The 27,972-nt window shown below is 42.7% G+C and overlaps 1 protein-coding gene across 1 annotated transcript in view; it reads right to left on the bottom strand.

The window, feature by feature from the left end:
- The window catches only part of MYT1L (myelin transcription factor 1 like), a 639,239-nt gene that overhangs the window by 35,254 nt on the left and 576,013 nt on the right, over nt 1-27,972 (bottom strand). The window contains 3 exon segments of the mRNA XM_040348666.1: nt 787-809; nt 811-871; nt 11,361-11,423. Of these exon segments, the coding sequence (XP_040204600.1) occupies nt 787-809; nt 811-871; nt 11,361-11,423 (147 nt within the window).

Here is a 27,972-nt window from a genome sequence, read left to right as displayed (position 1 = left end):
CGTTTTACTTACCTGAGCCCGTTCAACTGCTCTGCCTGTCTCCCGGCATATGGCATTAAGGTGAAAAAACACCCTGGCAATGACGGCCCCCCCTCAGCCCCCGTGTTTTACTTACCTGAGCCCATTTACCTGCTGTGCGTGTCCCCCCAGTGTATGCATTAAGGTGAAAAAACACACCTTGCATTGACGGCCCCCCCCAGCCCCCCGTTTTACTTAGCTAAGCCTGTTCACCTGCTGTGCTCATCCCCCGGCGTGCTACTTCTACATGGAGTCTGGCCCATTGATTGGCTAGATTGGATAGATTGATAGCATTGGCTCGTGCTGCTGTCAATCACATTCAATGATGCGGCCACCGGGGGGCTGGCCCGAGTCATACACACTGGAGCTTCCCAGAAGGGGGTTAGCTCTTGCCAGGGAGGAGCCGACACAGCTGCCAAGGGACCCCCAGAAGATGCGGATCGGTGGCCACTCTATGCAAAACGAACTGCACAGTGGAGGTAAGTATAACATGTTTGTTATTTAAAAAAAAACAAAGCCATACAACCCCTTTAAGTAAATCAATTCCAGTGTTTACATACAGCATTCACATATTGCGATCCATTGATCCCTAAGTACTGTTTTATAGCACAGTCATTTAATTATGCTATATATTATCTTTTCTACCAGTGTTGCCTGCCTACACCTTTCCATTTAGGTCAAATCCAAGTTTCACAAATATCTTGTACATTTCCAATGTAACATCTTCCAATGATCACTGTACAGTGACCTTTTTACCCCAAACCTGACCTGATTGGCTCTTGGTCTTCCTTTATCTTCTTTGCTTTGTGCTATCTTAATTCCACTTTTCTTTGCTCTTGGGCAACCTGAAAGGCTGGGGTAGGGTACAAATAATTCCACTAAAGAGTCATTAAAAGGAAATTCCACCTTTCAATAATATTTGTAAGAATAAAATGTAGCAGCATTAAATTATTATTTCCTCTATGTAATTGTTACCTTATTTGTGTACTTTACCTGTATCGCTGAATTCTCCACTCAGCTCTCTCCAGTCTGAAAAAAATGCTTGTTGTCAAATGGGATATTGTCTGAAAATTTCTGAACTACTGTAAGTGCAGATATGCCCGCCCAACACATGTCTGTGGTCTCTTAGTCATGTGGTCACACGTTTATCTGCTGCATGTGTGCGTCCTTGCTTTTTTTTAGTTATTGAAAACACAGATATGCATTTGTAGCAAGGTTCTTATTAGTTTGTGGTTACTCAATTTTTTTACCTTCATCAACTGAATTGTTTCTCTTCTGTGTTTTCAATTGGGGTTGATTTAGTAAAATCAATAGACTCCTGCAGTTGCTCTGAGCTTAGTAAATGCGCAGAAGCTCTGCTGACTTTTACCAATCCCAATCATGTGCAAGTAAAATGCCTGCTTTTTAAATAAAATTTTTCCTTGCACATAATTGGGTATTCCTTTGCAACGTGAAGCTTTACTTCATTTTACTAAGTTCTGGAGCAACTGCACTTTGCAAAGCTAACAGTCTATTTGCCTTTAGTAAATCAATCCCATAATCTTTTAAAACCTGAAGTTCGCTACATTTTTTTTTTACTCTACAGCTTTATATATATATATATATTACTTACCTGTAATAAGTAAGGTAAGGTTGATGTGGCAGGCTGTTGGATTCTGAAGACATTTTACAGCAAGCTGCTCTGTCCTCTTCCTGCTGCTGAAATTCCGATGCTGTGGGATGTACCAGCTACATGTCTCTAGACTTAGCTGTACAAAAGATGATCTGACATATACATGTCCCTCCTCATTGAGAAAAGTTTTTTCACTGTTTGCACTGCCTGTAAAATGATATGTGAATGGGGGCAAGTCTGATCAGTCACAGAATTCACTCCTCCATTCACAGATCATGTTGCAGGCAGTATAAGCAGTGTAAGAACTTTTCTCAATTGAGGAGAAGACAGGAGGGGGTGTGTCCCCATCAGATTATCCTCAGACTGAAAGCTGGTAAACCCCCACAGCAACAGAAGTTCAGAAGAAGGAAGAGGACAGAACAGTCTGTCATGAAGATTTCAACAGAATCCAGGACATTACAGGAAAGTAATATACTTAAAGTTGTAGCGAAAAAAAAATGTTTTTTTTAACTAAACTGAACTTTAAAAATGTTATTTTGAAGGAAAACCATATTTAATATAAAGTATATTGTCAAAGGTATTAGGATGCCTGCCTTTACATGCATATGAGCTTTAATGGCATCCCAGTCTTAGTCCGTAGGGCTCAATATGGAGTTGGCCCACCCTTTGCATCTATAACAGCTTCAACTCTTCTGGGAAGGCTGTGCACAAGGTTTAGGAGTGTGTCCTATGGGAATGTCTGACCATTCATCCCAGAAGTGCATTTGTGAGGTCAGGCACTGATTGTTGGAGTGAAGGCCTGGCTCGCAGTCTCCACTCTGATTCATCTCAAATGTGTTCTATCAGGTTGAGGTCAGGGACTATGTGCAGCGTCAGTCAAGTTCCTCCACCCTAACTCCCTCATTCATGTCTTTACTGGACCTTGCTTTGTACATTAGTCAAGTTATTTGGTGGAGGTGGAGATTATGGTGTGGGGTTGTTTTTCAGGGGTTGGGGCTTGGACCTTTAGTTTCATTGAAGGGAACTCTAAAGGCCGTCAGCATACCAAGACATATTGGACAAACATCCGTGCCTGACCTTACAAACGCGCTTCCTGGAACTGGTCAAAAACATTCCCATAGACACACTCCTAACCTTCTGGACAGCCTTCCCTAGAAGATTTCAAGATCTTATAGCTGCAAGCCTCAAACTCAATATTGAACCCTAAGGACTAAGACTGGGATGCCATTAAGTTTGTGTGCGTGTAAAGGAGGGTGTCCTAATACTTTTGACAATATAGTGTATATGATTCATTATTTGTTACAAAAAAACACTGTAGTTTCTAATACTGTATATAGTTACTTTTTTACTGTGTTTTCCATCAATGTTTAAAACTTTTTTGGTTTATTGATAAAAATATGAATGACTACCCATTTTTTTTTTTATAAATGGACCCCAAATTTATTATGAGTTCAACGAAGTGCATATCTAAGCAGTCTGGATTCCTACTTTTAAAGCTGGACCCTCAGGGAAAAAATCATTTACCCTTAATGTGGGTCCCCCTCCCAGGTTACTGCAAGGGCGCACCTTCTGCCTAACAAATGGTGAATAAGGCGATATATTGTATTTACCAGATTCCTCATTCACTTAGGCCTTTTCTTTTTCATGTGAGAGGGGGCCTAAGCCTTTTTCCTTGCCCAATAGCTGTAATGTCTTTGCGTACATTGCAGAATCAGCAGTTCTATATATTATACGGGGGGATACGATGGGCCCATCCATATTCCAGAGCACTAGACATCGGAAGAGAATGTTAGCTTCAGAGGGATTAAGAAATAAGGTAAGCATATCACCTTATTCATTATCTCCTTGGCAGAACAGTCAGGTAACCCTTGTAGTGTTGAAGGGGGGGGGGGGGGCATGTAAGGTTAAATATTATTTTCCCTGGAGTTCAACGTTAGGCATTTACTTTTATACAAAGTAAGCAGCCTAATTTCAAATTGATATGCAGTGATTATGTTTAAAAAATAAATAAAGAGGACCAGTCAGTATGAAAGTAACCTGTGGCATACACAGCACATCGTCTCCTTCCTCTTTCCTACTCAATGCAATATCCTCAACCACACTCCCCCATTCATTTTCACTACCAAAAAGGGCAGCCTGTGGTGAAACCTTGCTGAAGATAGCCATGTTTTGTTCTGAATCTGGTGCAGTGCTTTGAAAATTCATACCCCTTGAAATTTTCAACATTTTGTCATGTTACAATCGAAAACCTAAATGTATTTTATTAGGATTTTATGTGATAGATCATCACAAAGTGGCACATAATTGTGAAGTGGAAGGAAAATGAGAAACGGTTTTCAACATTTTAACAAATAAATATGTGAATAGTGTGGCGTGCATTTGTATTCAGCCCCTGAACTTTGTAGAACCCCCTTTCGCTGCAATTACAGCTGCAAGTCTTTTTGGGGATGTCTCTACCAGCTTTGCACATCTAAAGAGTGAAATGTTTGCCCATTCTTCTTTGCAAAATAACTCAAGCTCTGTCAGGTTGGATGGAGAGCGTCTGTGAAGAGCAATTGTCATGTCTTGCCACAGATTTTCAATTGGGCTTTACGTCTGGACTTTGTCTGGGCCATTCTAATGCCTTGTACACACGATTGAAATTTCCAATGAAAAAAGTCAGACAGACTTTTTCCATTGGAAATTCCGACCGTGTGTGAGCCCATCTGAGTTTTTCTATCGGAAATTCCGAGGAATTCCATCAGAGTTTACATAGAGAACGTGTTCTCTTTTCCTCCGATGGAATTCGTGTGTACATTTTCGTTGAGGAAACTGTCGAGAAACTCGACGAGCCAAAAAGAGAGCAGGTTCTCTATTTCCTCGACGGGAGTCTCAAATTGGCTCGTCGAGTTCCTGGTCGGGCTGGTTTCCGACGAGAAACTCGAGCGTGTGTATGCTAAGAAACCCGTGCTTGCTCAGAATAAAGTATGAGACGGGAGTAAAAGTAGCATTTGTAATGGAGATAACACATTTTTCAAGCTGTAACAGACTGAAAAGTGCAAATCGTCTCTTACTAAACTTTTACTTAACACGCAAACACATGAGATTAGCAAAACCAGCCCCAAGAGTTTAGCCAGTGGAATCGAACTTCCCCTGCCATTGTATGTGTTGTATGTCACCGCGTTTGAGAACGAGGGGATTTTGTCTTGACAGTGTGTACGCAAAGCAAGCTTGTCAAGTTCCTCGACAAGCCGAACAAGGAACTCGACGAGGAAAATGATGTGTTTCGCCCGTCGAGTTCCTCGGTCGTGTATACGAGGCCTAATAGGTTTTCTTGTAATATTGCCCTGTATTTGGCTCCATCAATCTTCCCATCAACTCTGACCAGCTTCCCTGTCCCTGCTGAAGAAAAGCATCCCCACAGCATGATGCTGCCACCACCATGTTTCACGGTGGGGATCATGTGTTTAGGGTGATGTGCAGTGTTAGTTTTCTGCCACACATAGCGTTTTGCTTTTAAGCCAGAAAGTTCAGTTTTGGTCTCATCTGACCAGAGCACCTTCTTCCACATGTTTGCTGTGTCCCCCCACATGACTTTTCACAAGCTGCAAACAGGACTTCTTTTGGCTTTCTTTCAACAATGGCTTTCTTCTTGCCACTCTTCCATAAAGGCCAGATTTGTGGAGTGCACAACTAATAGTTGTCCTGTGGAGAGATTCTCCCACCTGAGCTGTGGATCTCTGCAGCTCCTCCAGAGTTACCATGGGCCTCTTGGCTGCTTCTCTGATTAATACTCTCCTTGGCCGGTCTGTCAGTTTAGATGAACAGCCATGTCTTGGTAGGTTTGCAATTGTACCATACTCTTTCCATTTTTTGAATGATGGATTGAGCAGTGCTCCGTGAGATGTTCAAAGCTTCTCAAAAATGTTATCCCTGACTTGTCAAGAGTGTTCCTTGGCATTCACGGTGCTGTTTGTTCACTAAGGCTCTCTAACAAACCTCTGAGGGCTTCACAAAACAGCTGTATTTATACTGAGATTAATTTACACACAGGTGGATTCTATTTACTAATTGGATGACTTCTGTAGGCTATTAGTTCCACTCTATTTTAGTTAGGGGTATCAGAGTAAAAGGGGCTGAATACAAATGCACACCACACTTTTTAGATATTTATTTGTAAAAAAATTGAAAACCATTTATTATTTTCCTTCCACTTTGTGTTAGTCTATAACATAAAATCCCAATAAAATACATTTACCTTTTTGGCTGTAACATGACAAAATGTGGAACATTTAAAGGGGCATGAATACTTTTTCAAGGCACTATATCAGGGCCAGATACTAGATAGTAGATACCAGGGCTATGTATCTAAAAATAGCAGGTGTAAAGTTAAAATCTATCCTTAAGGCTGCTTTCACACTGGGAAAGCAGGTCCATTGGCTAGTATAAGTGGTGCCTTATCATTGTTTTAGCTGTGCTTTTTGCCCCCCGCTAGCGGATGAAGAAAGGGTTAAAACATGTTAAAAAATGTTTTGCGGCACTGCCCATTCATCCCATGGGCATGGACGGTGTAGGAGTGCTGTATACAGCTTGCAGGACTTTTTTTCCCATCCTGTAAGCGCACCGCATGAGAGGCAGTTTTCAGTCACTTTACAGGCGCTATTTTTAGCACTAAAATGCCTGAAAGCTGCCTCAGTGTGAAAGGGGTCTTAGAAAATGTTATTTTACCAAAACAATAGTTGATACTAGACTTTTAGCAGGGGTAGTAAGTCAGTCAACAGTATGTTAATTTAAACATGTTTGGGAAAAAAGGTAAAAAAAAAAAAAAAAAGGGCTGACTTTATAGACTACTTGTTCTCTTTCTGTCATAACTCATCTATGTCTATATGGGCCTGATCCACAAAAAACGGCCGTAACTTAACTTTTGCCATTTAAGTTACACCGCCGCAAAATCTCTACCTAAGTGCCTGATCCACAAAGCACTTACCTAGAAATTTTCAGCGGTGTAACTTAAATCCGTCCGGCGCAAGACGTTCCTAATCTAATGGTGAAGAAATGTGTAGCGCTAGTAACAAACAATCCCGAGAGTGTGTGCCTCTCCATGTGAGGAGACAACTACTAGCATGGCCACTTATCCCTGAACTTGGATACAATTGTTTGGTTTAAGGTTGCAGTATATGCCACATGCAGTTTGGTATAATATGTAGAAAAAGTTTTTTCATACTCCATGATTGTGCCCACCTTCCTTTAGTGGATACCACTTTTTACACCACCGATTGTCGCTTTGGAATAAGCTGACCTTCTGTTTCTGCCTGCGAATCTGAGTCTGAGCGAATACACCCACGGTGAGGTTCCAGTCCAGGACTACAGCCATTCATCTGGATATCCTGTGTGGAGTCTACCATTGGGCCCCGTCCAGCTGAGCAGATTCGAGTGGAGTCCTTCCATGCGTTTACGATCTGTTGTCGCTGACAAGCAGATCCACGCTATTCGGTAAGAGTATTCCATCTACTCCTGTTTTATCGTGCAGAATGTCCCTTCCGTGACGATGATGTGGCCATATGCTTCCTACTGATGGACTTTTGTTTTTTCTGTGTTTATTTAATCTTTAATGGACACTCATTCACAGGCCACTGTGGTTTAATTACATTGATCCATGGTTTTTCACTTATGCATTTTTTATAAGTGTTTGTTACTAGCGCTACACATTTCTTCACCATTTTTATTCAATTTTTGTCACATTGCTTATGTAGCTGCTCACTTTATATTTACATTTCTAGATTGGCGCAGTTTTTTCCCCTTCTTTGCGTTCCTAATCTAATGGGGCGAGTCCCATTTAAATTAGGCGCGCTCCCGCGCCGGACGTACTGCGCATGCTCCCGAAATTTTTTCCCCGACGTGCTTTGCGTGGATTTACGTTGCGCTGGGTTTTGAGAATCGCGACGGGCGTAAAAAAAAAAAAAAAAAGAGTTGCGGCGGGAAAAAAAAAATTAAAAAAAAAAAATGACAGCGACGCGGGATAGAAGGGTATACTTTTACAAGGTATAAACAGTTTACACTTTGTAAAAGCAGCCCTAATTTTGCGACGGCAAACTAATACTTACGAAGAAAAAACGAAGCGTAAAAGCTTTGTGGATCTCCGTAAGTGCTAATTTGCATACCCGACGCTGGATTTCGACGAGAAATGCCCCCAGCGGCGGCTGCGGTACTGCATCCTAAGATCCGACAGTGTAAGTCCCTTACACATGTCGGATCTTCTGCCTATCTATGTGAAACTGATTCTGTGGATCAGTTCCATAGATAGAAACAGGGATACGACGGCGTATCAGTAGATACGCCGGCGTATCCCTTTTGTGGATCAGGCCCTATGTTTCTACTATTGGGCACAGCAGCCTTGTATCTATGGGGGTGAATGAAGGAAATCTGGCCCTGGGAGGGCCAAAGAAGCAATGCACTTTACTTGAAGACCTAGTACTCAATATGTTATTAAATTAACAGGTTAGCTTCATACCAATTGGATTTCTGCAATGGGATCATCATAAGGAAATTAGAACAAAGAAGAAATTGCTGTTACCTCTATGTAACCAATCAGAATCTTTGTTTTATTTCCATTACACATTTGGGAATGGTAGGCAAAACCTAATTGGCTTCTACAGACACCATTGCTTTTCTGTACTGTTGCATTTTTCATACAAATAGCCCAATGCCTGGAACAATTTTGGGGTAATTTATGAGACTAAATAAATATAAAATATTAGTGCAAAAGTCTTGTTACTGCTATTTTATTTTTCCATGGAATAAATAAAAACATCATCCTGCTATTCACCCTGCCCCCCCCCCTGTCAATGTAAATTTTTAATGATTTATTAATAATTACCAAACTGCATTAAGCCCTTTAAGCCCACTATCCCTATATTACTGTTGCCCTGTACTAAATATTCAGTACATAATAAATGTTCTTACCTTGAGAGCTAGCCATCATTGTACAGTGTTTGGCACTCAAAGCTGGCTGTCACCGACCTCTCAGGTCCCCACTAACAACAAACAGGTACCAATCAGAGTGGTACTTGATTATGCAAGCCCTATGTCAGGATTGACATAATGACTTCATGCAGGATTAAAGCTTCATTGACGAGCTAAGCCTCCAGCCTGCCAAAGGCACTGAACGTGGCTGGGTACATTTATTTAATACTGTAATTGTCAGCTACAATTACAGTATTAAGAACAAAAAAGAACTACCAAATTAAAGTGTGTGTCCGAAGCTCCGTAACCGTGACCGCGGGACTCGCGGACCCGATCGCCGCTGGAGTCCCATGATCGGTCCCCGGAGCTGAAGAACGAGGAGAGCCGTGTGTAAATTTTAAATGCATTTTTTGCTGTGAAAATTACAATGGTCCCAAAAATGTGTCAAAATTGTCCGAAGTGTCCGCCATAATGTCGCAGTCACGAAAAAAATCGCTGATCGCCGCCATTAGTAGTAAAAATTATTTTTTATAAAAATGCAATAAAACTACCCCCTATATTGTAAACGCTATAAATTTTGCGCAAACCAACCGATAAACGCTTATTGAGATTTTTTTTACCAAAAATAGGTAGAAGGATACGTATCGGCCTAAACTGAGGACATTTTTTTTTATATATTTTTGGGGGATATTTATTATAGCAAAAAGTGAAAAATATTGCATTTTTTTCAAAATTGTCGCTCTATTTTCGTTTATAGCGCAAAAAATTAAAACCGCAGAGGTGATCAAATACCACCAAAAGAAAGCTCTATTTGTGGGGAAAAAAGGACGCCAATTTTGTTTGGGAGCCACGTCGCACGACCTCGCAATTGTCAGGTAAAGCGACGCAGTGCCGAATCGCAAAAAGGGGCAAGGTCCTTTAGCTGCATTTTGGTCCGGGTCTTAAGTGGTTAAAAAACAAAACATGGAAGGGTTCTTTATTAAAGCAATGCCCTTAAAAAATTAAAAATGATTTAAGTGGACAGATAATTTATGAGTTTTATATCTTCCTGAAGTTTAGCTTCTAATCCAGCTTTATTTCTTTTAATGTATTTACATTCCTAGCAGGTGGTGGTTGGTTATTGCAGTATAGCCTATAGATCGTGGTTGTCGGGACAGGTCTTTATTTATTGATCACTGTGTGGTCATTATTACATTGTCTAATGATCTAGACATTGACGACTTTTATATGCAGTATTCTCAATACTATAACAACAACCATACTCTCAGCAGTGCTTCCACACGGGTCTACTCCAAGCAGCTCTTTAATAAAATATTGCAGGCTGTTTGGAGATTAGACAGAAATACAATTCTAAGCTTACCTCTCCTATCATGTAAAAAGCACCTATTGTTGTGATAATCTTACACAGTCAAGAGCTAACAAGCTCAGAAGATTTGTATACAGACTATACAAATGGTTTATCATATATTATATCTTTGCTCCAAACAGTTTGGACTGTTATTGGAAAGCACAGTTGGTCACGAGCAAAATGGACTTATCGCCCAACGTTTACCCATGAACCCTAAAGTAGGAGTAAACTCCATATTCTTTAGTTCTATAAGGGAATGATGATATACTGTAATAATATGCCTTTTTAATGCTGTAATAAGTACACTACACATAAATGTTTATATACACTATATTGTCAAAAGTATTGGGACATTTACATGTTTGCACGTAAACTTTAATGGTGTCTTGGTCTGTAGAGTTCAATTTGATTTGGCTCACCGTCTGCAGCAAGGTTTAGGAGAGTATCTATGGGAATGTTTGAAGATTCTTCCAGAAGCACATTTGTGAGGTCAGACACTGATGTTGGACTAGAAGGCCTTCTAATTCATCTCAAATGTGTTCTATCGGGTTGAGGTCAGGACTGTGCAGGCCAGTCAAGTTCCTCCACCCCAAACTCGCTCATCCATGTCTTTATGGACCTTGTTTTGTGCACTGGTGTGCAGTAGTGTTGGAACAGGAAGGGGCCAGGCCTGGCTCGCAGTTTCCACTCCTATTCATCCCAAAGGTCAGGACTCTGTGCAGACCAGTCAAGTTCCTACATCCAAAACTCACTCATCCATGTCTTTATGGACATTGCTTTGTGCACCGGTCCAAATCATTTGGTGGTAGGGGGATTATGGTGTGGGGTTGTTTTTCAGGGGTTGGGCTTGGCCCATTTATTCAAGTGAAGGGAACTTTTAAGGCGTCAGCATGACAAGACATTTTGGACAACTTTGTGGGAACAGTTTGGGGACAGCCCCTTCCTGTTCCAACACGACTGCACACCAGTGCACAAAGCAAGGTCCATAAAGACATGGATGAGCGAGTTTGGGGTGGAGGAACTTGACTGGCCTGTAAAGTCCTGACCTCAACCCGATAGAACACATTTGAGATGAATTAGAAGGGAGACTGCTAGTCAGGCCTTCTTGTCCAACATCAGTGCCTGACCTCACAAATGAGCTTTTGGATGAATGGTCAAACATTTCCAAAGACACTCCTAAACTTTGTGGACAGCCTTGCCAGAAGAGTTGAAGCTGTTATAGCTGCAAAGGGTGGGCCAACTCACTATTAAACCCTATGGACTGAGACCGGGATGTCATTAAAGTTCCTCTTTATGTAAGCATCCCAATGCTTTTGACAATATAATGCATTTCTTATATCTTGAAAGTCTATTTTCAACATGAAAAAATGCCAAAGTCTAGACTTTAATTTAACTAGACCTTTTTGTTTCTAGAACTGATGAAAGCCAATGTCTACCTACCTTCTATGGGAAGCATAGTTTCCTGTTATATGCCCAGAGCCATCACACCCAGGAGTTGGACACCTAAAATGAATTACATGTATTTTAGCCATTGCAGTACAGAATGGCTTTACAGAAATGACAAGAAGTTGATGTTTTAGAATGTATAACATTATCAAAAGGTAGGTTTAAAATGCAAACAGGAAATGATCAGAACACAGGATATTTTAAAAGGGGGTTGGCGTAATGAGGAATGATATTTTCCTACAAAAAGCTGACAAGTAAACTTGCTTTCTCCTTTTGTCTATCAATGAAACAAGAAAGAGTAATAATAGTATATATAAAGGGTTCTTTTTATTTTATTTTTCTCAATCTCTTGTGGAAATCTCTAGTTATAAAAAATGTGGACATTCATGTATTTCATTCTTGCATATCCAACCCACTAGGCATAGACCATAACTTTTATTTACACATATTTCTACCATACCATTTATTGCCCCTTATTGTCACCTCTGGTGTCAACTTATGATGTAAAAAAAAAACATACAGTGGATAGTGGTGCAGGTTATAGTATATGAGAATGCAATGAGAGTCCATGCAAGAGTCCTTTGAGCTTTCTAGCTCTGTGTGAGAAACAATAGTCTGTAATAGCAGGGCAGCCTTGGAGAGGGAGTAGAAGCACACTCCAAACATGTAAAGAGAAAACAAGAGAAACGGGCGCCTCTTAGGTAAAACTGTTTGTATTTAAAGCAGAGGTTCACACAAAAAGTGAACCTCTGCTTTTTGGATCCCTCCCCCCCTCCGGTGACACATTTGGCACCTTTCAGGGGGAGGGGGGTGCAGATACCTGCCTGAGACAGGTATTTGCACCACTTCCGGGTCTGATCCCCGCGGGGAATCCAGCCTGTGACGTCACTCCCCCCGCTATCTTCTTGGAAACACTGTTCCCAGGAGAGAGTGGGGACCAGTGATGGCACGCCGCGATCGTCGCGCATGCGCAGTAGGGAATCGGGCAGTGAAACCGTCAGGCTTCACTTCCTGATTCCCTCACTGAGGATGGCGGCGGAAGCAGCCGAGGACCGAGCGATTGCTCAGTCTCGGCTGCTGACATCGCGGGCGCGCTGGACAGGTAAGTGTCCATTTTTAAAAAGTCAGCAGCTGCCGTATTTGTAGCTGCTGACTTTTAAAAAAAAAAACGGCAGAACCTCCGCTTTAATAGACAAGCATATTAAAAGACTCACATAGTGGTATCTTTAGATACATGTATTTGTGAAGTGTATTGCGCTAACTTATATAAACATTTTACCACGACTGATACTGTGAACTTGTTACTCAAAAAACAAAAAGTATGTACATGTGTCTATGGTTATTAATTAATGTGCAAACAATCAACAAATGGTGTGCCTTAAATACCAATACAGTGCCCTGTGCCAAACTATAACATATGAATTTCTCAATATATAAAAAAAAATGTGAAATAAATGCAAAAACATTTCAAATATGCTACTGTTACAATCCACAATCTTGAATGTGCCCCAAGAAAGCAAGAAAAATGTATTTTATACAAAAAAATATATAATAAAAAAATAAATAAAAAAATATATATGTATATGTGCTTAGAAAGTCCTTAAAGTGGAGTTCCACCCATTTTTTATGTTTGTCTGTGCTGCATGCCCTAATCTCATAGTGTTCAGAATGGACAATTTTTATTTATTTTGTTGCTTGTAAATACCTTTATTTTGTAGTCCTTCATTACTTCCTCCTCCTTATTAGCCTAGGCTATTAAGTCACAAGGCTATTCGCAAGGGTTTCTGGCATAGGCATCATGTATCTCAGTAGTCCTTGCAAATAGCCTATTTTCATAGAGAAGGGGCGGCAACTTCCTCTGACACTCCCGTTGCTATGGAAACCTGACTGAAACCTATTACATCACTTGTGCAGCACTGAGCATGTGCAAGATCTGCAAGGCTGAAATCCAGGAAGTCATACAGTCTGGCTTCATGATGCCCACACTTAAGATGGCCACGGTCTATTTCTAGATTATAAACTAACTAAATGCTCTAACAACCTAACAAAACGGACCTTAGTTTACAGACTAACTTTACTAGACTACATTAAGCTTGTGTATTACAGGGGTATTTATATTTAAAAAGTGAAATTGTGGGTGGAACTCCCCTTTAATAGATAATTTCTTGCAGTGATGCCCAGCTATGTTTCCACCTTCACCGCAAATAGTGCCTACACCGTCACCAGAACGACCCAGAAATCTGCCTTTGGTTCATATGGATAACCACTCCCTTTCTCAGGTTTATCAGCAATCACTCCCAATGCTTTGGCTGTAGTCTCGTTCTATATCCACTCATGTAACATATAAAACACTATCATGGTGTAGTATATCAAAGAATTTATTATGATTAAAACATATATAGTTATTCCACTCACATGTAAAAGTGCCTGGGAGCGGGCATTACGACGCATTAAGTTGCGAAATGCATAGAGGCTGCAGGACCATTGCCAGCTCGTCATGTCCAGTCTGAGTATAACGAGGCTGGGAACACAGGCGACAAAGTGAGGCATCACACGTGCGGACCAGGACATACTCGTACATTTGTATACTCCTATTTACGGCTGGATTAGCTCAGTGCTGGCTCCCAGGCACTTTTACATGTGAGTGGAATAACTATATATGTTTTAATCATAATAAATTCTTTGATATACTACACCATGATAGTCTTTTATATGTTACATGAGTGGATATAGAACGAGACTACAGCCAAAGCATTGGGAGTGATTGCTGATAAACCTGAGAGAGGGAGTGGTTATCCATATGAATCAAAGGCAGATTTCTGGGTCCATCTGGTGAGTGGCCATTTTATCAGGTGACGGTGTAGGCACTATTTGCAGTGAAGGTGGAAACATAGCTGGGCATCACTGCAAGAAATTATCTATTAAGGACTTTCTTAGCACATATACATATATATATATATTTTTTTTTTTATTATATATTTTTTTGTATAAAATACATTTTTCTTGCTTTCTTGGGGCACATTCAAGCTGTGGATCGTAACAGTAGCATATTTGAATTTTTTGGGGATTTATTTCACATTTTTTTTGATGGATTGAGAAATTCATATGTTATAGTTTGGCACAGGGCACTGTATTCATATTTATTGCACACTATTTGTTGATTGCACATTAATTAATAATCATAGACACATGTACATACTTTTTGTTTTTTGAGTAACAAGTTCACAGGATCAGTCGTAGTAAAATGTTTATATAAGTTAGCGCAATACACTTCACAAATACAAAAATCTAAATCCAACCTTTGAGGTTGCACTTTTTATTGCAGCAAGACTTAATAAGAATATAGGGCCAGATCCACAAAAACCTGACGTAACTTAAAAAATCCAATTTAAGTTACACTGGCTTAAAGTTTCTACCTAAGTGCCTGATCCACAAAGCACTTATCTAGAAAATTCAGGCTGTGTAACTAAAATTCCGCCGGCGCAAGGCGTTCCTATTCAAATGGGGCGAGTCCCATTTAAATGAGGCGCGCTCCCGCGCCGGCCGTACTGCGCATGCGCGTCGGCCGTACTGCGCATGCGCGAAGTTACGTTACGCCGAGTTTTGAGGATCGCGACGGCTTAAACCCCCCCCCCCCCCCCCCCCCCCCCCCCCCCCCCCCCCCCCCCCCCCAAAAAGTTGCGTCGGGGAAAAAAAAAATGACAGCGGCATGCATTCCTGAGGGAGAACTCCATGCCAATTTTCAAAGAAAAAATCGGCATGGGTTCCCCCCCCAGGAGCATACCAGGTCCTTAGGTCTGGTATGGGTTGTAAGGAGACCCCCCCACGCCGAAAAATTGACGTAGGGGGTCCCCCTACAATCCATACCAGACCCGTATCCAAAGCACGGTACCCGGCCGGCCAGGAAGGGAGTGGGGACGAGCGAGCGTCCCCCCCCCCTCCTGAGCCGTGCCAGGCCGCGTGCCCTCAACATGGGGGGGTTGGGTGCTCTGGGGCAGGGGGGCGCACTGCGGGCCCCCCCACCCCAGAGCACCCTGTCCCCATGTTGATGAGGACAGGACCTCTTCCCGACAACCCTTGCCATTGGTTGTCGGGGTCTGCGGGCGGAGGCTTATCGGAATCTGGGAGTCCCCTTTAATAAGGGGGCCCCCAGATACCGGCCCCCCACCCTAAGTGAATGGATATGGGGTACATCGTACCCCTATCCATTCACCTGGAGGCAAAAAGTAAAAGTTAATAAACACACAACACAAGGCTTTTTAAAATAGTTTATTATTCTGCTCCGGACGCCCCCCTGTCTTCGTTATTAGCTCTTTTACCAGGGGGGGCTTCTTCTTCCGCTCTCCGGGGGTCTTCTTCCACTCTCCGGGGGTCTTCCGCTCTCCGGGGGGGCTTCTCCGGACTCCGGGGGGCTTCTTCCATCTTCTCCCCTCTTCCGCTCTTGACTCGGCGAACCCCGGTTCTTCTTCAGCTCTCCGGTGCCTTCTTCTTCAGCGCTGGCTGCCTGCTATGTTTGTGTGTTAGCTCGATTTCAAACAGGCAGCCGGCGCGGTCTTCTGTGGCGTCAGGGTCTTCTGGTCTTCTGTTCTTCCGATGTTGCCTCGTCGCCTGTTGTCGCTGTAATGATGGAAGCGCGCCTTGCATCCCATTTATATAGGCATCGCCGTCCCATCATGCTCCGGTAGGTACCCACGTGGTGGGTGCCTACCCACGTGCACCCACCACGTGGGTACCTACCGGAGCATGATGGGACGGTGATGCCTATATAAATGTGATGCAAGGCGCGCTTCCATCATTACAGCGACAACCGGCGACGAGGCAACATCGGAAGAACAGAAGACCAGAAGAGAAGATGACGCCACAGAAGACCGCGCCGGCTGCCTGTTTGAAATCGAGCTAACACACAAACATAGCAGGCAGCCAGCGCTGAAGAAGAAGGCACCGGAGAGCTGAAGAAGAACCGGGGTTCGCCGAGTCAAGAGCGGAAGAGGGGAGAAGATGGAAGAAGCCCCCCGGAGTCCGGAGAAGCCCCCCCGGAGTCCGGAGAAGCCCCCCCGGAGAGCGGAAGACCCCCGGAGAGTGGAAGAAGACCCCCGGAGAGCGGAAGAAGAAGCCCCCCCTGGTAATTGAGCTAATAACGAAGACAGGGGGGGCGTCCGGAGCAGAATAATAAACTATTTTAAAAAGCCTTGTGTTGTGTGTTTATTAACTTTTACTTTTTGCCTCCAGGTGAATGGATAGGGGTACGATGTACCCCATATCCATTCACTTAGGGTGGGGGGCCGGTATCTGGGGGCCCCCTTATTAAAGGGGACTCCCAGATTCCGATAAGCCTCCCGCCCGCAGACCCCGACAACCAATGGCAAGGGTTGTCGGGAAGAGGTCCTGTCCTCATCAACATGGGGACAGGGTGCTCTGGGGTGGGGGGGCCCGCAGTGCGCCCCCCTGCCCCAGAGCACCCAACCCCCCCATGTTGAGGGCACGCGGCCTGGCACGGCTCAGGGGGGGGGGACGCTCGCTCGTCCCCACTCCCTTCCTGGCCGGCCGGGTACCGTGCTTTGGATACGGGTCTGGTATGGATTGTAGGGGGACCCCCTACGTCAATTTTTCGGCGTAGGGGGGTCCCCTTACAACCCATACCAGACCTAAGGGCCTGGTATGCTCCTGGGGGGGAACCCATGCCGGTTTTGTTTTTTACAAATTGACGTGGAGTTCTCCCTCGGGAAAGCATACCAAATGCCGTCGCTGCAATGGGCCTTTACAAGGTGTGACTAACTTTACACTTTGTAAAACGAGCCCTAATTTTACACTTGCAAAATAACACTTACGGCGCAAAAAAGAAGCTAGAAAGCTTTGTGGATCGCCTTAAGTGCTAATTTGCATACTAGCAACGGCATTTCGACTCGAAATGCCCCCAGCGGCGGATGCGGTACTGCATCCTAAAATTAGGCAGTGTAAATCAATTACACATGCCGGATCTTCTGTGTAACTTTGGAAAAAGCCTTTTGAGGATCGTTTCCAAAGTTACACACAGACTGAACAGCACTTAAGTCGGAGTATCTCTTTTGAGGATCTGGCCCATTGATATTATCTTGGCGCCGGTAACACACACAATTTTTTCTATCTTTAGATACAGTAGAGTCCAGTGAACCCGATCTCCGTCTCAGCTGTCAGTATTGATCTCTTTCTCTTACTCCATGTGCGGCCAGCATCCTGTCCAGCAGGGATCTTTCGGCATTCGGACAGGATCCAGAGCGAGGCCTGAAACACAGCTGATGGATCACAGGAGAGGGCTGTAATGCAGCGTACGTCAGGATGACGTCACGGATGTAAAAGCGGCGCGTTTCAAAGCGTGCGCACTAGGGAGATGCCTATAGTGCGCGCTCTTTTTTCAAGCTCTTGATCCCGCCCGAACGCTGAAAGACTCTACTGTGCCTGTCTAAAGACACAACTATGTGAGTCTTTTAATACACTTGTCTATTAAATACAAACAGTCTTACCTAAGAGGCACCCATTTCTCTTGTTTTATCTAAATTTTTGATGTCAGCTGTGCAACAGTTTCATGCTCAATTACATGTACTGATGGTTGTCTGTACAATGATCTTTCAATCTAAGCTTCCCCCCTTTCCTTAACAATAAATTCCAGGAATGGCAGTTTTTACATAGTTACGTTGATGCAGCTTGGACTAATGCAAGTATGCTTGTACCATACCTGTGGGATTTTCCTGGAAGTTGGACAATAGGGATGAGCTTCGTGTTCGAGGCGAACTCACGTTCGACTCGAACATCGTATATTCGATCGTTTGTCGAATTACGAACTTTATGAGCCGTTCGTGCCAAATTCGAGTGGCGTGTCACGGCCCATAATTCACTGCGGCATTGCAGTGCATTGCTGGCTGATGATTGGCCAAGCATGCACTATGACCCGCTTGCTTGGCCAATCACAGCTTGCAAAAAACGGAGAGCCATAATTGGCCAAAGCCAAAGCTTTCACCAATTTTTCGCTCAGGGGGTTTAGTACACGCCCCACACCATATAAGGCCGCCTGGAAATCGGCCTTGTGTAGTGTGTTGTGGTGGTTTACAGAGAGACAGAGAGAGAGAGAGTGTAATTTTTTGGAGTTAGATAGAACAGGCAGGCTAGTCAGTTAGAGTTACAATGTGTAGAGGATATATATGCATCCCAGATGTTGTATATATATATTTATACACTGTATTAAGTTTAGCTAGATCCGCTCTTCCTAATCTACTGACAGGCAGGCAGGTGATTGTGCTAGCTGCAGTATTTTCACTTGGTGTACTGTCTGTGTCCTCTGCACACTGTGCACCTATGTCAATAGATTTGCTGGTGTTCTCATAATAATTCCTACAGGTAGGGATCTGCTCATATTAATATCACAGGCAGGGGATCTACAAGTTTTTTTCACGTGGTGTACTGTGTCCTCTGCACAGTGTGCACCTAAAGCTATGTCAATAGATTTGCTGGTGTTCTCATATTAATTCTTACAGGCAGGGATCTTTTAATAATAATACCACAGGCAGGGGATCTGCACGTATTTTCACGTGGTGTACTGTGTCCTCTGCACAGTGTGCACCTAAAGCTACGTCAATCGATTTGCTGGTGTTCTCATATTAATTCCTACGAGCAGGGATCTGCTCATATTAATACCACAGGCATGGGATCTGCACGTATGTTTACGTGGTATACTGTGTCCTCTGCACATTGTGCACCTAAAGCTACGTGAATACAATTGCTGTTGTCATATTAATACCACAGGCAGTGGCTGATCAGCAAGTATTTTCACTGCGCCCACCAAGAGTAACTGTGAGGGGTTACAGTGTTGTGGCACCAGCACCACCACCACCACCAACAAAGGCCCAATTTTCCTGCCCCTGTTTAACAGGGGCATGTAATTACGATTCTTGATCTAATATTTAACAGCAGGGCCCATTCCTGCGCCCACCAAAAGTAACTGTGAGGACTTACAGTGTTGTGGCACCAGCGCCAGCACCAAAGGCCCAATTTTTCTACTACTGTTCAACAATGGCATGTAATTACAATTCTTGATATAATAGTTTACAGCAGAGCGTTCCAGCGCCCACCAAGACTAACTGTGAGGGCTTACAGTGTTGTGGCAACACAAACACCTAGGGCCCAAGTTTCTGCAGAGTATATACGGCAGGCCCCTACTTTTAAACATCCAACTTGCAAACGACTCCTACTTGCGAACGGAAGGAGACAACAGGAAGTGAGAGGAAATCTACCCCTAGGAAGAGAAATTCTCTTCTGTAAGGCCTTGTACACACGATCAGTCCAAACTGATGAAAACGGACTGAAGTTCAGTTTCATCAGTCCAAACCTACCGTGTGTATGGCCCATCAGACTTTTGTCCTTCAGTCCAAAGTTTTAGAACTTGCTTTAAAATCGGACTGATGGACTGATGACCGATCGGTCAAAACCAATGGTTAGTACGCAAAAGCATCGGTTCAAAACCAGCGCATGCTCAGAATCAAGTCGACGCATGCTTGGAAGCATTGAACTTCGTTTTTTTCAGCACGTCGTTGTGTTTTACGTCACCGCGTTGGACTCGATCGGATTTTGAACTGATGGTGTGTAGGCACATCAGACCATCAGACCATCAGACTTCAGCCTTTAGTCTGTTTTTATCGGATGGACTGATCGTGTGTACAGGGCCTAAGAGGTGTCCCCTGTCCACTGATGCTTTATCACTAAAAAACACAAATTTTCAAAAAAACATTTGTCATTGGGACAGAAAGTGAGGTGCAATCTTCTGAACAGATGCGCACAGACAGCAAAACAAATGTTACAGGCGTAATAATCCTTCTCTATGTTTTCCAAAAAGTAAAAAAAATCGATTTTTTGGCTGGAGCTACACTTTAAAAAAGTACCAGTTCAAAATTACAAACAGATTCTACTTAACAACAAACCTACAGTCCCTGTCTTGTTTGCACCGTCTGTATTCTGCTGTTCAAAGTATATAGGGCCAAAGGGTCTGGTAAAGATCTGGGGGGAGGGGGGCAGGGAAACCCATGCTATTTTTCTCATTGATTTTCATCCATATTGCAGGGACCAGACATTACATTAAAGCCGCAAGCAGTTTTAAATGACGTTTTCCTTATAGTAATGTCATTTTGTGCAGGGACAGTTCTAAACACGTTCCACTTCACAGGCATACTATAAACACTCAGCAGGTACAATATTTTTTTTTCAATTTTTTTTTCACTTTAAGCATCATTAAAATCACTTCTCCCAAAAAAACTTCAGTTTTTAAAACGTTTTTTTCCATTGATACATGTTCCCTGGGGCAAGACCTGGGTCCCCAACCCCGTTTTACGACAATAACTTGCATATTAGCCTTTAAAATTAGCACTTTTGATTTCGAACGTTTGAGTCCCATAGACTTCAATGGGGTTCTAAAGTTTGTGCGAACTATCGGTCCATCTGAAGGTTCTGGTGGAGTGTTCAGCTCATCCCTATTGGACACCACTACTATGGTGATCTCCACTAGCTTCCAGGTCCCTTGCCAATGGGTTGCCCTGCTGCACGGTGAAGGCTGCTTACTTCTATTGGGTGCCATTTAGAAAACACTTTGCATTTTCTCAATGGATGCAAAGCGTTCTCTGATTGAGGGGGAAAAGTATTTATTGAGGAAAAAAGAAAGCGTTGTCTCTCTTAACAACAGGCACATTCCCCTCTCCTCATCTCCACACATAGGAGGGGGAGAAGGCTGATAACATGGTTTTAAACTTCAGTTCAGTACATAGGAAGTCACAAGGACACTGTAGGGTAGATTTACCAAAACTGGAGAGTGCAAAATCTGGTGCAGCTCTGCATGGTAGCCAATCAGCTTCTAACTTCAGCTTGTTCAAATTAACCTACCAATTTTGTCATTCCTCTCCTCCATGTAAAATTCATAATTTTTTTGCTAGATAATTACTCAGAACCCTCAAGCATTATAGACTCTAGGGAATAAAATGGTGGTCGTTGCAATTTTTTATATCACACAAAATTTTGCACCGCAATTTTTCAAACACGATATTTTTGGGGGAAAAAACACTTTCATGAATAAAAAAAACACAAAGCAAGTCCAATTTTTTGTATAATGTGAAAGATAACGTTACGCAGAGTAAATAGATACCAAAGTGTCATGCTTTAAAATTGCACACACTTGTGGAATGGCACAAAACTTTGGTACTTAAAAATCTCTATAGGCTACAATGTTTACAGGTTACCTGTTTAGAGTTACAGAGGAGGTCTTGCACTAGAATTATTTCTCACATTTTAACTTTCATTTAAATACATCACATGTGTGGTTTGAATGTCATTTACATATGCAAGCGTGACCTAAGTATGCATTCGCTTCTGCGTGCAAGCAAAAGTGGATGGTGCGCTTACATTTTTTCATTGCTTATTGTAAACATCTCTTGTAATAGGAATAGGACATGACAGGTCCTCTTTATGGAGAGACCTGGCATCTATAAGTCCCCATATCTCTCCTTTAGGCTGGAAAGCCTTAGATAAAAAAAAAAAAAAAAACAATCTTAACCTCCCAGCAAAAAAAAACAAAAAGTCAGTGTTTACATCTGGCTACACCGGAAGTGATATCATGCTCCACAGCCAGCTCTATGGTAAACTTCCGCTGCTGGCCGGTTTATTCTCCAGCTAGCCAATCGAATGGGTGAGTCGAGAGAAGCAGAGAAAAGCGGTGGGACATCCCTGTTTAGCTGCTATGAGGGCTTTTACTTTGCAGGGAATCGCCTGCAGAAAATAAAGCTATCAGAATGATACTTTCAGCTGCAGGCATCATTCAGACATCTCCACTCAAAACCCAGGACGTCATAGATGAGGACAGAGCAGGGTTGCGGATGATAGAGAAATGTAAACTGACCACTGTGTCAGGGCTCAGCAGCCATGATAGACCGTGGTCAGTTTACAGGGGGGAAGGCAGAACCAGGCAGGGTCAGCTGGGTATTTCAGGTGTTACAGGGGGCCAAATTACACAGCACAAGCACTGCTTTTTTTTTTAGTAACAAACGCTTTAAGCCTTATTAAAACAATTGACTAAACTGCAAAGTCATATGGATGTAAAGTGCTGTGATCCTTGGAAAATGGGTTCTAAGAGATTTTTGAGGGATCTCTTCTGCTGGGGTCTTTGACACTACAGCTGAGCTGGAAAAAGGGATGATGTCTTGAAACACCTTCTCCACTGTACACTTGCTGTCATGTAATGCCACTATTATAGATGATAACATAAAAAAGTATACAGTAAAACCTTGGTTTGAGAGTAACTTGGTTTGAGAGCGTTTTGCAAGACAAGCAAAATGTTTTAATACATTTTGCCTTGATATACAAACGATGTCTTGATATAAGAGTAGCGTCATGTCACAACTGAGTATAAGGCTGCACTCACATCTAGGCAGACGAAATCGCGGCGTTTTGTCGCCGCAAATCGCGGTACAACCGCGATTTGCGGCGACAAAACGCCGGTATTGTCCGCCTAGATGTGCCCCAGATTGACCCCCTCTATGGAGATGCTTCCCATCTCCTAGCCGAACGCCGAAAGACGCCTGAAAAAAAGGTCCGGGACCTTTTTTCAGGCGGCAGGCGTCAGGCGTCCGGCGTTCGGCGTGGAGATGTGAACCATCTCCATAGAGGGAAATGTGTTTCCAGCCCTCTGGCGGCAGCGGCGTAGCGCTACAGGCGTAAAAACGCCTAGATGTGAATGGGGGCTAAAAAAAGAAGAGAGGCACCTCTAAGTGTAGCAATATGGTTGCATTTAATGAAGGTACAACATTTAGCAACCTTTTGCTACACTTAGAGGTGCCTCTCTTCTCTTTTATACCCTGTAAAAAAATGCTTTGATATACAAGTGCTTTGGAGTACAAGCATGTTTCTGGAACAAATTGTGCTTGCAAACCAAGGTTTTACTGTATATATTTCACATGAAGAAGATGCATTTCATGCTCTGACATTGCAAAAATGCAGTAACTAGCTGGACCAAGGCACAATATTGACTGCGTGTGTGCCTACTTAATGTCAATGTGTTATTAATGCAATTAGTACTAGCATTATTTATATGCATTTTCAATTATTAATTGTTTTTGTTCCGTTTTGCTATTATGGATGTTTGTGCTTACACCCGATAATCTTGACATCTCGCAAAGGCTATGCCACACATCAGATAGGATTTATCATTAACTAAATCCGACTCATAAACAAAAATCCCTAATGTTGAATTAACCCCTGCCGCACCATACTTACCATATATGATACCTGTAACTTTTTGAGATATACCACAATCTAACAACACCATTCCTTGGGATCTAAAAACACTGATAATAGCTAATAGACAAAAGATTGTTGTATACAAGCAAGATAATTCTCTCCATCTTTCTGATCTTTCTGTGCTATAAACCAGTAGTTATGGGTGCACTTTTGAACACAGGAAATGATTTGCTGTATATGACCAATATACTAGAATAGATAAACTGCTTTTCTTAGATGTGCCATACTAGTAAATCAATTTACAATCACTGTTACTTGGCATTAGTAAATAATTGCACATGCTGTACACAGCTTCTTTTACTATATATGTATATATATATATATATATATATATATATATATATATATATATATACACAATATATCTCCATACATTTTGAATTTATCGCGTGTAAATACATACAGTATATGTCAATTGTCATGATGGGCAATACTAATCTTTGCCACACGATGGCAGCATTGGTCCACCAACATGCTATTTGTTATATAATCCATAATTGCAGAAAACCCAGCTGTCAATTTATCAGATACATAAATAAGCAGAAAATAATTGTGGCACGTCACATTTGGGGGCTGGGGAGGTGTTATCGCTAAACACCAGATCATATGTAACAACACTGGCTAAGTATTCCCTCCGAGATATTCATTTCACAAGTTTTCTTATGCAAATAATCTGAAGTGATAATTAGCTGAAATATGGATGACATAAGCAAGGGGGACATGCGTGCTTTGGTTTGCTCCCAGTGCAAGATTGCACATTTTCCTGGATGAAAAGTGTTACATGTCTTGCAGATGAATATGAACCCGATCTGTAGAGAAGTTTGTATTTCTCAAACCTGAATGTGCTAATTGTTGGTGTGAATGTTCTAAGTATAGCACCTATTTTGTAGGTTACAATATGTTCCCAGCCACCATCACGTAATGCAAGGCATCACAGTCATTTCATTGTGTTTGATGCAGCAATGTGGTTTTCCAAGGACAAGCTGCAGGTGAGGTCATGCATAACTACCCTCAATGGAAACCAAGCAAAAACCAATGGAAACCTATGTGAACACATAATGCGTTAGTAAAGTGATATGAAAGCAGACATGTGTGACCATTTATAGACACTGGAATGGCTCCCAACCTTTTGAGCTTTGAATGATTCACAACATCCCTTTGTCTTTGACCTAGGAAAGCAAGGGTGCAAGGGGCAGTATACATTTAATCCACATGTCATGATGCTGGCTGTCAGATTATGTTGGTGGAATATTATACTGTGTAATTTATAGGTCACTCACTCGAGATCTGTACACCTAGAACCAAACTGCTAGCAGAGTAGAGCGACAGCTTCCCCTACTCTAGGTGTCAATTCCAGATGTAACATGCAGAGTGAGGTTTGTTTACTAAAACTGGAGCACTCAGAATCTGGTGCAGCTGTGCATGGTAGCCAATCAGGTTCTAACTGTGTCTTGTTCAATTAAACTTTGATAATAAGGCCCCTTTCACATTGGACCTGTAGCCGCGGTGGCGGTATATAGCGGCTAAAAATTAGCGGCGCTATACCCCCGGGAATTGCAGATGGAATCGGCCGGTAGCAGTGCGGTATTAACCCCCGCTAGCGGCCGATAAAGGGTTAATACCGCCCACAATGCGCCTCTATAGAGGCGCATTGCGGGAGGTATTGCCGCGGTTTCCCATTGTTTTCAATGGGAAGGAGCGGTATACACACCGCTCTTCTCACCGCTCCAAAGATGCTGCTGACAGGAGATTTTTTTGTCTCCCGCCAGCGCATCGCCTCAGTGTGAAAGCCCTCCGGCTTTCACATTGAGGTAGCTGGGCAGGAGTTTTTCAGGCGGTATAGCAGCGCTATTTTTAGCGCTGTACAGCCTGAAAAACTCCTCAATGTGAAAGGGGTCTAAAGCCTGGAAGCTGATTGGTTTCTATGAAGATCTGGACCAGATTTTGCACACTCCAGTTTTAGTAAATCAATATCATGGTCTGTTTTGGTCTCTGCTCTCAGCTTTGGCTTGCCTTGATATGATGTGATCTGGGGGTGCAAACAGTGGCGGATTACAATAAGGGCAGAATGGGTTGGTATACAATGGCCCCAGAATCCATGAGGGGCTTGCAAGGATGGTAAAATGAAACTCTACACTTTAGTGCTCTTTGTAGTAAGTTAGTTTTAGATTTGCATGTCTTTACATTTGTATTCTAGAAGATGATGAGCAATGGCAGACTTTTGCTCTTTTTTGTATGTACACTGGGGCCCTAGGTAAGTTAGCAGACCCTGCCCCCCATTTCTTTGCTTAAAGAATTTGTAAACATTCAATTGTTTTTTTTATAAGCTATACTTACCTGCTCTGTGGTTTTGCACAGAGCAGCCCCAATTCTCTTCCTCTGGGGTCCCCTCAGCCCTCCAAGCCCCTTCTCTTCATTGGGTGCCCCTACGGAAAGCAGATTTCCATGGAGGCACCTGTGCAGGCTCGTTTCCATTGACACAGACAGCGGGACCGCTGCTGCATCTATTGACACAGACAGCGGGACTCGGCCCCGCTCCCATCTCACTGCTGTTGATTGACAGCAGCGGGAGCCAATGGTGCACATTGCTGGATCGGATCGGGTTAAGGTAAGAAAAATGGGGGGGGGGGATCTGATGGGGAGCTGCAGCACTGAGGCTTTACAACCACCTTAATAGTGATTGCAAATAGAGCATGTCCCATTTTCTAATGCTGTCAAAGAAATTAAAAAGCACCACAACCCTTAGATGAAGTATCCCATTGTAAATGACCAGATGGGCTTGCTGGGGTTTTTAAGGTAGATGCAGCAATTGGTGTGTATAAAGAAATCCTAAAACATATTTACATCCTTTTTCAGATTTTTTGTTCTGGCGCAACTCATTATCCCCCAAGGGAATGCTTGAAGACATACACTGTATCCAATACCACACTGCATCTGGACTAAATCCACATACATTTGTGCTATAAATGTTATAATAGCGCCAACATTGAATTGTATCTATAGCCGTCCATTAACAAGGTTGCCCCACATCCTACCTGATTGTAAATAGGCACACTGAAGCTGCCTGTATTGTCTGTACATCAATGAACAAAAAGGCATGACTTTAATGTTAGATCATATAAGGATAGTTAGAGTAATAAAAACATTCAGAGAGCTCAATGACTATGGTTAGGCTGCTTTCAACAGACAGTGATACCCTCCAGTGGGTACCCAGCAGGTCACCAGAAAAAAAAGACATATACCAATGGAAGGAGAGACACACCAAATAATAGAAAAGCCCTAATGCATGTATTGGTTTGCTCTAAAAAGGCATTCAACAAGTTTTGGGGGCCAGAAAATGCCCCACCTTCATCATGGCTTCTTTTAAAGTCAATACCATGAATAAACTCAAATTAGGACACAGATTCAGCAGTAGGAGCGACTGCATAGACTCAAACTAGGACACACATGCAGCAGTGGGAGCCATTGCATAGACTTAAATTAGGACACAGATTCAGCAGTGGGAGCCATTGCATAGACTTAAACTAGGACACAGATTCAGCAGTGGGAACCATTGGCTCCTGCTGCTGTCAATCAAAAGAGGGAGTGGGGCCAATGCTGAGCAGCACTGTGTGTGTCTATGAATACACACAACCCGGCTTCGGAGCAAGCTCACAGGTGGGACACCATAGCAAGTCACTTGTTATGGTGGCACGCACAGAAGAGAAGGAGACATGAGTGCCAGCGGGAGACCCCAGAAAAGGCTGTTCAGCACCGCTCAATGCAATAATATACCAGTATAATATGTTTTTTATTTTATTAAAAATAAAAAAAGCCTTTATAACTGCTTTAAGGCCAGTTCAGAAGAGCAGGCAGCACAAGGCTCTAGCTTGTACCTTTACATGTCAAAGCCTTCTCTTTATGCCTGGGGAGCAAGGGACCAGGAGCACATATTTCCAGGAATCTTGAATTTAAATTCAGTGCTGGAATTCTTCATGCCAGATGTTCGCCCGATATTAGCTGAAGAGGCATAGCGGGCATCAACTCATTTTTTGTAAGAGGAAGTAAAAATGTATAATTTGTGAAAAAATGCGTTTGCTTTATTTTCTTCTGTACAAAAACATTGTGAAACAAAAGACTATGGTAATTTTATTTGTTAACTCTCAAATACAAATCAAAAATGAAGACTGAATCAAAATAAAACATTAATACAAAAATGATGTTGATATTGGTAACGTATTCAGTCTGTCACAGCCATGTAACTGACTTTAATTAAAGAATCTCTTTGTCAATACATAAGGCCCATAGTTACAACAGGGAT

This window comes from Rana temporaria, chromosome 4 (assembly GCF_905171775.1).
Source record: "Rana temporaria chromosome 4, aRanTem1.1, whole genome shotgun sequence".
NCBI classification, from domain to species: Eukaryota; Metazoa; Chordata; class Amphibia; order Anura; family Ranidae; genus Rana; species Rana temporaria.
Note: the sequence above shows the minus strand (reverse complement) of the source record. Positions and strands in the feature narration are given on the sequence as shown.